The following is a 13,876-nucleotide window of genomic DNA, read 5'->3' on the forward strand; positions in this document are numbered from 1 at the left end:
AAGGCACCCAGACTTTTTATTAGTGGATTTTGGTACCCCAAGTGATTTGAGCATCCCCATCATTCTCTTCTTCTCCAACCATAGCCAATGGCCCCCCTCCCCTCCAGCCACTATCATCACTATTGTTGTCCTCCATTGCCCCCATGCTTCTAGAAAATAAAATTAGAACGAGGGGAAAAAAGGAAGAGCTAGCCCAAGGGTTGGGGATGAAGAGTGTTTCTAAAGGGGGAAAAAAAAAAAAAAAGGAAATGAGAGAGAGAGATGGTGGAGAAGAAGAAATGAGGGGTGGAGGTGCGCTGGTTGTGGTTGGAGAAAAAGAAAATGAACAGGTAACGGTTGGGGTGCTCTAATATCAGAATAAAATTAACTAGAAAATTTAGTTTTTGAAAAATTCATGTGCGCCCTTATCAATACGAGGGGTGCCCATAACAAGACCCTCGTCCAAAATGTCTCTAGAGTTCTCAAAATTGCTTTTATATCCCCATAAAGTTGTTCCCGTTGAAGTGATTCTATAGAAATTTGATTAGAATGGGTGAACCAAACATGATGACTTTGGACTAAATTCGGAATATGGCAAAAATTTTGCCACCGGTTAATTCTGGAGTGAACCGAACCATGCGGCTTTGAAGCTGATGGTTGGAACGAGTAGTAGGCAGTTCAGATAAGACCGGTGTGTTAAATGCATGGTTTTAACACACCACATAGATTTAGTTGAGTTGGATGAGATACACCATATAAGTTTATTTTCGAATGTTTATAAATATATATTATAAGCAAATAATTAGAAATAGTTTTATAAAATAAGTTAGATTAGAGATGCTTGTTCACGAGAACTACTTTTTCAGACCATAAATATTTAAATAAAAAACTAATTATTTTAATCTAAAAATACAAAATTTCAACTAACCAACATATCACCTGAGTCATCTCGGCTGTCAAATGAGACAACGAGCTAGACGATTAACATTATGTATCCCCATCTCACTTTTTAACATATTGAGATTACTTACGTCAATGATGAGATTTGAAATGGTTCAATGAATGAACTTGATAGCTCCAATTAGAAATATTCAAGTTGAAGATTCTAGAAGAGTGATTGACAAAACCCAAAAGAATGTGTATGGAGGAAGATAGTAAAAGTTTACATCAACAATTTTCATAACCGAAGAAATGGATCCAGACAATGCAAAACTGAGGAACAAGATTCATTTAACTGACCCCAGATCTTTGGGACAAGGTTTTGAAGATTAGGATGGAAGGAACGCTGATTTCACAAGCTTAACTCACTCATAATTGGTTTGCCTGTTCTAAGCCCTTGGGATCGAAACATAACTTGATTGTAAATTTCTAATTAAAATTTCGGAAGCATATATTTTCTCACATCCCCTGTTCATCATTGTGTCAGATTGATGTGAGTTCCTTTTTTTGTTTGCTTACATTTCAGATCTTCAAAGAGTGAATCTCTTCCAAACCCAAGCTTGGGAGTCTACAACAAGACCTCCCTCTTACAAAAAAAATACAATCTCATAGGTGCAGTTTTTTTTTTTTTTTTTCAAAAAATAAAAACAGATCAAGACAGACATGTACAGAAAATAAAAATAATGATCCTCTGAACAACTAACCAAGATATAAGCATCTCTAAGCGAAATACATTTCTAGTAAATGAAAAATATCGATATCTAAAACAAAGTCCTCATCAAATCATTAACAACTACAAGTTATTATAAAGCTTTTGAAAATATGCTCACCTCACTCTCCCTTAGTTGTAGGTCTCACACAAGCACAACATGGAACCTTCTTTCGCCTCTGACCACTTTTTCCGCCACCGTAAATATAGTCCTTCAGAAGAACTCTTGTACTTCTCTTGGCAGAACTCGCCCCTTTCATTCCATGTTCATCTTCAAGTTTCAGCAAAACAAACTGGATTCTCTGCACCTCCAACTGCAACCGTCCGATCTTTTCTGACCCTCTCCGTGCTTGTTCTGAAACTCTCCGTCTCCGTACCTTTCCTCCATTCTCTTCCAACCCTTCTGCAGTCTTTCCATGACTAGGCGACGAAGCTTCCTCGGCATTCTTTGTCAATTTTCCGTTAACATCAACTAATTGCATGAGTGCTTCTTCAGCTTCTTGTAACTGCCCTTTCACGGTCTCGTATTCTGTGCCCATTTCTTTTTTACTCTTGTTGGAGATTTCTACTTTCTTCTTCAAGTCTTGAATGGTTATTTGAAGGTTTGTTAACTTTTGAGCATCGGAAGCAAGTCGTTCTAAGATCTTCTTTTTGTTCCCTTGACGTGGTTGCTCTCCAAATCTCTTCGACACCTCTTGTTTGTCCACGCCTAGCTCTTTCTCGGTCTGTAATTCCGACGACGGATATTCACTCTTTTGCTCCTCCACTGCTTCTATCTGTTGGTACCCAGGATTATCCTCCTCAGTGGGTCCAGGTGGGACCATTTCCGCCTTGTTGATCTGACGATCGACGATGAAGTCCTGTTCAGTGGTTTCCCATAACTCAAGCATTGTCTGATCATCTGTCTCAGCATTTTCTCTCCTGATCATCCCATGTGGGGCCAATCCATGATCGTAGGACCAAGATTCTGAGATCTGATCGAGTGGAATATCTTTCATCACAATCCCATTTCTTACTTTACCGATTTCTGGTTCAGATTTCTGCAGCTTGACATTGCTGAGGGGATAATCCCCTCGGACCTCTACTTCCTCTTCTTGAATCGAGTGGCTTTTAGATTTGAACTCTTCGATCTCTTTCATTGCAGCCTCAAGTTTGATCATGTTAACTAAGCTTTCCTGCATTGTGAGGCTCTCCATCTCGATCACTGCCTTTTCAACTGCTTGAACCCTAACCTGCAACTCCTGCAAGTCTGAAACTCCATTAGCCACCACTGGACTTTGGTCTGCATTCGGTTCTTGAAGGCTCTTGCCATGCAGATCACTTGCCAATCCAGCATCCTGGAAACACGTAAATGCAAGAGAAAACAAAAACAAAACAAAATAAGTATCAGTGCAACATCCGAACAACATCATTGAAAAGAATCACAAATTTATTTGCCAATAGAACCAAGACAATCCAGCTTACCCAAGTTTTGACAAGCTTATGAGGTGTTGAAAATTGAAAATATACTAGTTGATTTATTTTTAAAGTATCAACAAGAGAAACACTTTCCTTACTAACTTAGTAAGATTTTAAGCCTTACAAAGGGTCATTTTGCTCAAATGGATTAACACATCCACAATCCAACACCACAACCCTCTAAGTTTCTTCAAAAAACTCAAATCCTAAATTATTTTTTTTCAAAAAACAATTTCTTGAGCTTGATTCAAGGTTTTGAAAATGGACAGCTACTGAACTTTCACATAATTCCCAAACTTAAAATTGAAATTCAACGGTGAAAAAAAAAATTGGGATTTTATTTTTTTCAAAGTTTATAGAATTTTGTCCTCCACAACCCTGAAACATCAGATCATGTTTTTGGATGACACAAGGTGAGCCAAAGGACCCTTCGTGAGGGTGAAATCCTTACTAACTTAGTAAGGCTAGTCGAACTCATAATCAAAAGCAGAAGGAAAATGCTACCCTCACCAACGGGTTGACAACCTCCATCAACATGACCATTGGGATTCCCAAGAAAAATGTATCCCTAGGGAAGAGTGTATTAATCCAAAATTGAAACTAATCTCAAGGAAATCTTTGTTTTCTCTGAAATCCTAACAGTCATGTTGACGGAGAGCCTCAACCGTGGGTATAGGGTAGGAAATTCCTGAGCAGAATGCAAAGATAAATAACTATTAAGTAAAGGGCTTGGACCCATAGCTCGGTTGACAAACTATAATGCAACTTCGATGGTCTGGCTACAAATCCAACTAACTACTAATTATTTATTATAAAGAAGAGATGAACGTACCTTTGTTTCCTGATCATCAGTAATAAGGATCTTTGTCCGTGAAACCATATGGTCTTCAAGACACATTAAGCTATCCTTCAAAGAAGCTATGACGGCCAAATCCGCAGCCGACTTAGATTTCAGTCCTCCATTTTCTCCTTCCAATACACAAACTCTTTCTTTCAGCTTTTCAATCTCCAATTTTTTTGAAGCACTTTCATCTTCAAGGTTCTCACATGCTCCGATGAGCTCATGTACTTTCTCTTTAAACAAGGCTGCACAAACATTGGAGACCTGAAGCTCACCATACAATGTTTCAGACTCGGCCTCCCGTACTTCGACCTCATTTCTCTTCTCTTGCAACTCAAAGCTCAAATTCTCTTCTCTGACTTCACGATCGCGAATTTCTTCACATAATCTAGCCAGTTCTGACTCTAACTTTCCATTTGCTTCATGAAGACATCCAGATTCCTTTTTCTGATTGGCGTTATCTTCTGATAGATCGAGAATCTTCTTCTCTAACTCTGCAATTGTCAGCTTAGCCAAATCATAGTCCCTCTTCAGACATTCGAAATCCTGGTGTAACTCCTCATTCTTGCGTTCTGTAGCTCTGAGCTTCTCCTCTACGTCCGAAAGCTCCATTACTTTCTGACTCAACAAATCCTTCCCTAGTCCAAGCTGATGATTCAAGTCATGGCTTACATTCCTGACTGTGTTCAGCTCAATCCCCAACTTTTCGACTGATTCCTTGAGAAGCAATTTTTCAGCTTCAACCGTTTCCAACTTTTCCTCCATTTTTATAACCTCCTTCTCAAGTCCGCTGCTAACCCCACGAAGACGGTTCAGATCTTCACCAAGTCCTCTTAATTCAACAGATTTCTCTGCACCCAAGCTCTTGAAAATCAAAGAAAGATTATCTAAAGCAATAGCTTCCCCGATAATAAGACTGTTTTCCTCTTCTAATATCCTCTTTTCCGCCTCCAATTCCGAGAATTCCTTCATCAAAGATTTGTTTCCTTCAAGTAACTTGGATTTTTCATTTTGTAGTACAACGTAAACTTCTTGTGAATGTGACAATTTCGAATGAAGTTGTTCCATTTCAGCCTTTAACACTTGCTCTCGCTGGTCTCCTTCTCTCAGTTCCAATCCCAACCGTCCGTTCGTCTCCAGCAGTTCTTCTTTCTCACTTTGCAGCATTAGTAACTCCTCTGACTTGATCTTGAACTCCCGGTCAATTGTGTTTCTCTCCGACTCGAGATCTATTGCCTCTAATCTCAGTTGCTTTAGCAGAGTAAGAAGAACAGATTTCTCAAACAACAGTAGTTGCTTTTCATCCCGTTCTTTCAACAAACAACTCTCGGTATCTTCAATTTTCCTTAAAATATGCTGCAGAACTAATCGGTCTTCTTCGATCATATCACCACACTGAACATCAGGATCAATTTTGAGTGACTTTAACACTTGGTGAATTCCTAGTCTCAGTTTTTCAAGCCGGTTCAACAAAGAATTGGCTTCGATCTGTTCTTTGAGATACTCTTGTTCCAATTTGGAAATAAGTTTCTTTGACGACATGGACTCCTCAAAGTGTTTCTGACACTCAATCAATAGAGAGTAATTCTTTTCTTCCATATCTCGGATACAGTTCTGCAAGATAATAATTTCGACTTGAGATTTTATGGCTTTATCTTGTTCTTCTTCATATTCTTTCCTCCTCCACTGCCCTTCTTCTCGCAGGAGACGGATCTGATCTTCCAGACTATTCATCCGGGTCTCGCTCGAAACGGCAAAAATTCCATGTTCTTGCTTTTCTAGATCCAAGAAGGCCCGTAGTTCTTCGACTTGATAAATTGTCGATTCTTTCTCCTTCTCCAAACCCAAGTACTTATCTTCCAATTCTGTATATCTTTTCTCAAGCTCTTCTAACCTTCCCTGAAAAGTTTTTAAATGAGAGTCAAGAGTATCTCTTTCAGTAAGAAGGCTAGACCTCTCATTGTCAAGAGACTGACAAGATTCTTCTAAACTCTTTGATTTCATCCTCAAACTTTCAAGTTCAACATTTGTATCAGAGAGGGAATTCTCCAATAACGTATTCTTCTCCGAGAGCTTCTCCATATTCTGTGTAGCAATCTCTAACTGAGAAACAAGAGTGGCCTTCTCCGCAACAACACCAAACTTCTCTCCCTGCAAAGACTTGTACGATTCTTCTAATGCTTTTACCTTATCTCGTGACCCTTCTAGCTCGGCATTCACGTCTGAGAGAGAATTCTCTAGAAGCGCATTCTTCTCCAAAAGTCTCTCCAACTTCTCGGAAAGAGCTACTTTCTCATCTTTGTCCTTCTCACAGATCTCTTTCAGCTTTGAGTTCTCGTCCTGCAATCCCTTCACAGATTCCTTTAGGCTATCCGGGTTCAAACCCACCAACTTAACTTCTTCGATTAATCCCTGGTGTCGTTTGTTTAAACCATTTATTTCTTCCTTCAGACAATAAATCTCTTGTTGAAGTGCATTTCTTTGATCCAAACGGAGTTCGACCTCTTCTTCAAGTTTCCTTATCATCTCCTTCAACCTAAAGATCTCATCTTGCTGATTATTTATCGACATGGAAGAAGACATGTTCTGCTCATTCAAGTTCTTGTTTTCTTCTTTAACTTGCCGAACTTCATCCTCTAAAGCTTGGTTCCAAACCTCCATATCGTTCAACATCATAACCCTTTTCTGAAGCTCCATTGCCAAAGCACTATGCTGTTCCTGAAATTGAGTGTGTAAATTTTGCAGAGTTTGGAGAGACGCTTCGGCCTTCACGGAACGCAAGCCCTCTTCTTGCATGCAAATTCGTAATCTTTCAAGCTCCTCATGCTTATCTAAAAGTTCTTGTTTTTGTATCCCTGTCTTTTGCGACAAAGTTTCCACGTCAACCTGCAAGGCTTGATTTGCTTTCTCCATGAGAAGATACTTCTCTTCGGCGCTGTTTAATTTGGCAATCCCCGTGACTATCTCACTGTTAAGCTTTCTGGCCTCCTCTTGGGCACGAGATATCTCGATCTCCAAACAATGCTGGTACTGAAGGGCGACAGCTTCCTTCTCCTCATTCAATTTAGCAACGGATTGTTTTAGAGATTGAACATCGTTTTCAGCTTTATCAGCTCTCTCATTAAGTTTTCTTGCGTCTTCCTCAGCACAAGAGATTTTAGCCTCCAAATTAGCTATAGTATCCAAACACTCCTTGTATTTAACAAGACCAGATTCCGTTTCAGCTTCTGATCTAGTGAGGGCTTCCACTAGAGTTTGAGCTTCAGTTTCAGCTTTACTTGCTCGCTCATTAAGCCTTCTTGCATCCTCCTCAAAACAGGAGATTTTGGATTCCAAAGCAGATATCGTCTCAAGACATTTTTGGTATTGAACGAGACCAACTTCCTTTTCAGATTCTAGTTTCTCAAGAGCTTGCTTTTGGATTTGAACTTCAGATTCAGCTTTGTTCGTTCTCTCATTGAGTCCTCTGGCATCATCTTGTGCACGAGCAATTTCAGTCTCGAGATTAGATAACCTCTCCAAACTCTGCCGGTATTGAAGAATGCTAGCTTCCTTTTCGGCCTCTAATTTTGTGAGGGCTTCCTTTAGTGTGTGAATTTCAGTCTCAGAGACACCACCTGGCAAACTTCGTTCTTCCTCTTCCACCTCTTGAAAGTTGAGGCCCTTTCTCGCCCTTCCTTCAGCGAATTTGACATGGTGATGTGCTTCTTCTCCAAAGCCAAACAACTCGTTGAACTGTTTCAACCCCTTTTTGGTTGTTAAAGAATCAGATTCATCGGAATTGGCTCCATTCCTTTTAATGGCATGGAATTGGGCAGGGGAGGGTGAGAGGCCCAAAGCATCCTTGTGTAAGTCATCAGGATCAAACATTGCACGTAAAGGATGTGGCATCTCGGGTGTGTGTGGCTCAGCTTCAGTAGCTGAAGTGCCTGATGGTGAATCATCAGTCAGCACATAGGGAACTTGATTGGGGAATGCTTCAGCCATGGTTCGATGGGCCTGGCGGAGTGCCCCTGTTGCATGATCGTATCTTTCTGCCAAAGCACGGTATGCTCGGTAGAATTCCTCAACCAGTTTCATAAGCTCCGGCCGTTTCTTGTAGTACATCTCTGCCCTTCTTGCAAAAGAATCTGCATCTTCTTCTATAAGCTTGATCATTGTTTTGACCTTGGCATCCATATCTGTTCAAGTATACAATACATCTCATCAGTAAATCATTGGTGTATTCTACTCCCAAAAACCACCTTATTAGATAAGCCACAAAACTGATATACAACATGAGTGATTAAAAACATGCAATGTGGGATAAGACTATTTCACAATTTCATTTTTAATAGATAATATATTCTAGGCCATTCTTTTTTTTTTTTTTTTTTCTTTTTCTGGTAAGTAAAATTTTCATTATTAAGGGAGGACAAGATGACCAACCAGAAAAACAACACCAAGCCGACACCAAACAAACCAAAGTGACGAACACTACTAGAGGGAAATATTACAAACCCACTCCCATCAAATTGCAAATCTGTTATGTTCTACAATATTCTCTTAGACACTGAAAAGTTGAAGCCACACTGATTCCAAGACTGGAATAGGGATCGAGTATATGGCAGGAGGCACCCTGTACCAAACAAGGATGAGAATTGAGGCCAAACCTGGTATGAAAATGGGCAGTGTCTAAGTCATTGCTAACCTAGTATATAGGGAAATAGGACTTTATATTCCCTTGAAAGTATAATTTTTTAGTCCTTCACAACTGCCAGGTATGGATATGGACATGGACACTTTTTAGTCCTTTACAACTGCCAGGTATGGATATGGACATGGACACAGTAATTGGGGAGATATGATGACATTTTCTAGAACTGTGGCTTGGATACAGATATGGCTATAAAAGTCTAAAGGATATACACATACATACTAAAACATATAACCTGCAATAAAAAGGCCAAGTCATTGCTGACCTAGTATATAGGGAAATAGGACTTTATATTCCCTTGAAAGTATAATTTTTTAGTCCTTCACAACTGCCAGGTATGGATATGGACATGGACACAGTAATTGGGGGGATACGACGACATTTTCTAGAACTGTGGCTTGGATACAGATATGACTATAAAAGTCACTAAAGGATATACACATACATACTAAAAAATATAACCTGCAATAAAAAAGTATATATAAGTGCCATAAATATTTTTAATCCTACTTTAAAAATTAATGACTGGCATGCTGATAATATAATGCTCGATATTTTTTTGAGATTTTCTGTTATAAAAAAATAAATATGTGGACTCTGGGTATCATATATTCTTCATGCATTAGGGACTCTAGTATACTAGTGATGTGGCTGAGTAACTTTCTTAAAGGAAAAAATAAATTGTACCAAGGAAAGGATTGGGATCATTCAAATTCGAAGGCATTCCTTTTTTTTCATTTTTTTAAACTTATAAAAAAAATTATGTGATGCTCTTTAACCTCGATCATGATTGCGGTTGATCCCAAATTTCCAAAATCATGATTCCTTGTTTAAGGTTTGAGGATAATAGAGCCAGGTGAAAGAGAAAAGTGTCCATTTAAGTTTCTACTAAACATGGAAATGAGACAGAACTAGGAAATAAAAAGAAGAGGAACTTCATCAGACTCTTGAGCCTGCTAAGATCTTAAAAAGTGCTCAGAAAATCTCTATGAATTGGGTCATGTCTACTAGGTAGAAAAAAACACCTCAAGCAAGTTTGGTTTGAGATGCTCTAGAAAGACAAAGAATTCATCAAAATAGTTTTCTTGCTCTGTTGATGTGAAGAAACACAAAGACAAGCACAAAAGACAACAAACAACTAGACCTACCAAGAAAGAGCGGTACATTGGGCATCATATTGTCTTAAAAATGACACGGTGTACTACTTTCTTTGCCAATCATTCAGACATGATTAACTGATGAATATGAGGTACAAGTTTCACATCTCGGAGTACTTCATCAAGGATCATCTTTTCAACCACCAAACTACATAGTGAGTTGGGTCCAAACTGTCAAAGGAGAAGCTCCACGATGAGAGTAATCCAACATAAATCCGATACTTCAATTTCAATTGCATTACGGAGAGACGAGTCTCATGCATGCTAAAGTAGGCTGCTGGAGATCATTTTTGATTTTATAGTTCTTGTTTGAAACTAATAATAAATAAATAAAAAATCTGAACATCACTTTAGCCTAACTCCATCCATCATGCCATCACCTTGAAAGCCCCTAAACATCATGCACAAGGCTTTGCTTTACGACACAATGCAACGTTTAAAACGTCTGATGATAATAGAAAGATAATCGGGCTTGCTTCTCAAAACAGCATTCCCTCATGCATTAAAACAAGATTGCTGATGTATTTTTCCTTTAAATACCTTCATATGGGCGCAAGTATATACATGGATCACAGGTGAGTTGGACACTTCGGTCAAATTTTTCTTTATGGAAAAATTGCCAAACTTAGATTACAAAATTTTTACAAGAAATTTGGATAATTTTGTCAACAAAAATCAGGAAGGGGGATTCCTTATTTGGTTGATATTGACAAGGGGGGTAATAAAATACCCATGGCATGGACTCATTCTACTCGATCCCAATAACCTATTCAGGAGAAATTACTAACTCATGAATGAAAGATTGAGAAATTACCAGGACAATACACTTTCCAAAATAATTGCCTAATCGTGTTTTTACTGATTTGGGAATTAAATATTAATAGTGAAATACCCTAATCACCCCTGTCCATAAAAGAAAGAAGAAACTGAGCAATATGCACACCCACCAGCTACCCGTAACAGTGGTAAGCGCCCTACTAGTGTTTTTTACGTGTTTTGTTTTAATCCTCTATATTTGTTTTAATCTTATGGTACTTCACCATAATGATCTGTAGCAACTAAACCATTTAAAAGGGAAAAAATTCCCAAAACATGCACAACTTTTGTTAAAATTCCCATTCTAGTACACTGTTAATTTTAATTCCCAAAACATGCATGAACATGAGGTAGCAAGATTGTAGGTATTTATTCTAATGTTAAAGTGACAACCTCACTGATAAAAATTAAAACATGAGGAGTGATGTCGTGACTGAATAAATAAGGTATTTTGAAGTCAAATATCGTTTCAAATGCAACGGCAAGATCACTGGTATTTTATTTTATTTTAAAACTCGCTGAAAAATATTTCAATTAAAATGAACAGTGTACTGGAATGGGAATTTTCCCATATTCAGCACAGGAAATGGTAATTTACCCTTAATACATATATATATATATATATACTTAATTGCCAAATTAGTCACAAAAAAATGACTTGGTAATTATTTTGGAAAGGATACTATCACGACCTCATTGCATGTTTTTCATAAAATGTCCATTTATTAAACTGATGAATCCCCCCATATCACCAACATAGGAGAAACAGATGGGCAAATTTAAATGAAGGATGCTCAAGTGGGAGAAATTAGCTTCTATCTTAACTAATGTGCTGTATATATGGACAAAGAATTAATAACTAGTCACATGTGAAAACTCCTGCGGCTCATCTACGATAATTTCATACTATATCCTTTATATGGGAGCACAATAAACCCGGAAAAAAAAAAAAGGCGAGAAAAAATTAATAATTTGATTTCTATGAAAAACTGCATGCAAAAGGTCAGAGAATTTACTACATTTCTCAAACACAACAACCCAACCAAAACTAGAATGGGAAATCAATACCTGTAAGATTTTCTTGAAGCCACTTTGAATTCTTTGGGCTTATATGACTATCCCACCACCATGAATACTTCCGTCTCGAATCAGTATGCGACAAGGTTGCCATGATGAGTCCAGCCAAGAAACCCCAAAACGATATGTTCTGATCTTGCAAAAGCCTGATCCTTACACCGAAAATAAAAACCCGGCTAAAGGATCTAAGCCAGGATCAGAAGTCAGAACCAAATGGATTCAAATCAACCAATTGGGTGTTAAAAGACAAGTGAAGAGTATGTCTCCCTCACTCCTGTACCAACAAAAACACAAGATCAACAACATAAGAGGGATTAATAAGATAAAACAAATAGAGATCAACTTATGCTTTTTATAGAACATTAAATTACCTTAGATCAATAGAACAAAAGTCCTAAATCACCAAACAAATGCAAATCCTTGCTTCCACAGCTTCCAATTCCCTGATCAAAGACACCCTTATCAAAAATTAAAAAAATGGGGAGGCAGAGATCCTCAAAAGCTTGAAATCAATAATCTCACAAGCCACAGTAGTAAAAACTTGCAATTATCTCAATCAACAATGGATCCGAACCACTTGATCATGCAAAAGCGGCCAAGAACCAACATACAAATTTCTACCACACCTTTGATCACTCAAAACACAATAAATTATCCAAAAATCCGAAATTTTTAGCACTCCCAACTTTTACCTTAAGAGGACTACATGATCAACAAAACCCATACCAGAAAATCAACACTAATGATTCAAAAACAGGAATCCAGATAAAACACGAGAAGAAAAAAATCCAAACTTTTTATGAATCCTAACTTCTACATCAAGAAAACTAAATGATCAACAACATCCACATCAGAAAATCAACACTAATGACTCTAAAAAAAAAAAAAGGAATCCAAATAAATTTAGTTAGAACACATGGATAGAAATTGATCCAAAACCCAAGAAAAAGTCCCATAGAAAAAACACTGTTTTATGCTGATAGTTCTCAACAAAAACATGGAAAAACAGATTCTCCATGAGCAGAAGATCAAGAACAAACCAGAAAAATCAAAACTTGATCATAGGGTTTTGATCAGCAGCCGTGACTAACGATCTCCAGCTGCTTTTAATGCCATTCACCCCATTTTGTTAGATCTCTCTCTCTCTCTCTCTGTGAGAGTCAGTTTCATTTGCTTTTTTATTCTGCGCTTTGTACCGTTTAGACTGAAAAGAAAAGCAAATAGTGAGCAGTAGAAGAAACTTAGAATGAGGAAAAGGACGTTAAAGGAAATAAGTTTTGAGTTTTAAGGAAAATTAAAATATTGAGAATTGTGAATAATACATAATTATATATTTATCTATAAATCAATATTTCCAGTCAAGATCATGTACTTCAGAGAGTGGGGTAGCTGACAGACTCCAATTCTCTTTGCATGCCACGTGGAATATTCTTTCATTTTATTTTGATTGATAAACTTATATGTTAATGATATTAATAAAACTCAATCTGTAAATCCACTTAATGAGATTAATAACTCAATGCCAACAAAAAGTGGTCCCAAGTCCTATTAAAAGTGAAGGAAATGCAACACGAAGACATGCTAAGAGGTAACTCATTCAATGCAATATAAGGACATCCCACGATATCACCCGTCTTAGAATTACTTTTATCTAATTAATAACTCGATCGATAAATTTATTTTTATTTAAATCAATAATTCATTTTAATAGAAATTAACGATTTTCAAATAGGTCACTCATTCTAATACTACTCCCGAACAAACATGTTTAATTGCAAAATTCTCCAGAAATTTGATGTAATAGTTAACCTAATGCATTTTGTTAAAGACCTTGAAGCTACTCATGGCCATAGAAACAAAGTTCAGTTTCGATAATTTTTCATCTAAGCTTCAATTCGGTTAATCTAAGAAAAAACTGTGAAAACTTCGTAAAGATCGAATTTTTTTATATTAATATACAAATGATGTTTTTGAATTTCTTACCAAAGTTCATCATCTTCAACCTCCGTTAAAACCCTATTTCGTTTTGAGATTTGTATGTTGAAAAAGAAAAAAGGGGGAGAGGGAATTTTCAGGGTGAACGGTAAAAATGTTACAACATTCTATGATTGATTAATAAATCATGGATTAATTCGTCAACTTGTTGATATAATCAATTACTCCTTTATTTAGAGCATTTTACTAATTTTGTGATTATGTTTATG

General features: G+C 37.3%; 1 protein-coding gene across 1 annotated transcript; it reads right to left on the reverse strand.

Annotated features, from left to right (window-relative positions):
- Positions 1-1,584: 1,584 nt before the first annotated feature.
- On the reverse strand, positions 1,585-12,875 carry NET1D (kinase interacting (KIP1-like) family protein). Its single transcript, XM_086443860.1, has 5 exons — positions 12,713-12,875; positions 12,044-12,115; positions 11,664-11,946; positions 3,918-8,107; positions 1,585-2,964 (listed from the first exon to the last, which is right to left on the reverse strand). The coding sequence occupies exons 3-5, from the start codon at positions 11,764-11,766 to the stop codon at positions 1,750-1,752; spliced, it is 5,508 nt and encodes a 1,835-aa protein (XP_086299986.1). The 5' UTR covers positions 11,767-11,946; positions 12,044-12,115; positions 12,713-12,875; the 3' UTR covers positions 1,585-1,749.
- Between the last annotated feature and the right edge of the window lie 1,001 nt (positions 12,876-13,876).

The sequence above is a fragment of the Akebia trifoliata genome, chromosome 5 (genome assembly GCF_017979445.1).
Source record: "Akebia trifoliata isolate Shusen 1 chromosome 5, ASM1797944v1, whole genome shotgun sequence".
NCBI classification, from domain to species: domain Eukaryota; kingdom Viridiplantae; phylum Streptophyta; class Magnoliopsida; order Ranunculales; family Lardizabalaceae; genus Akebia; species Akebia trifoliata.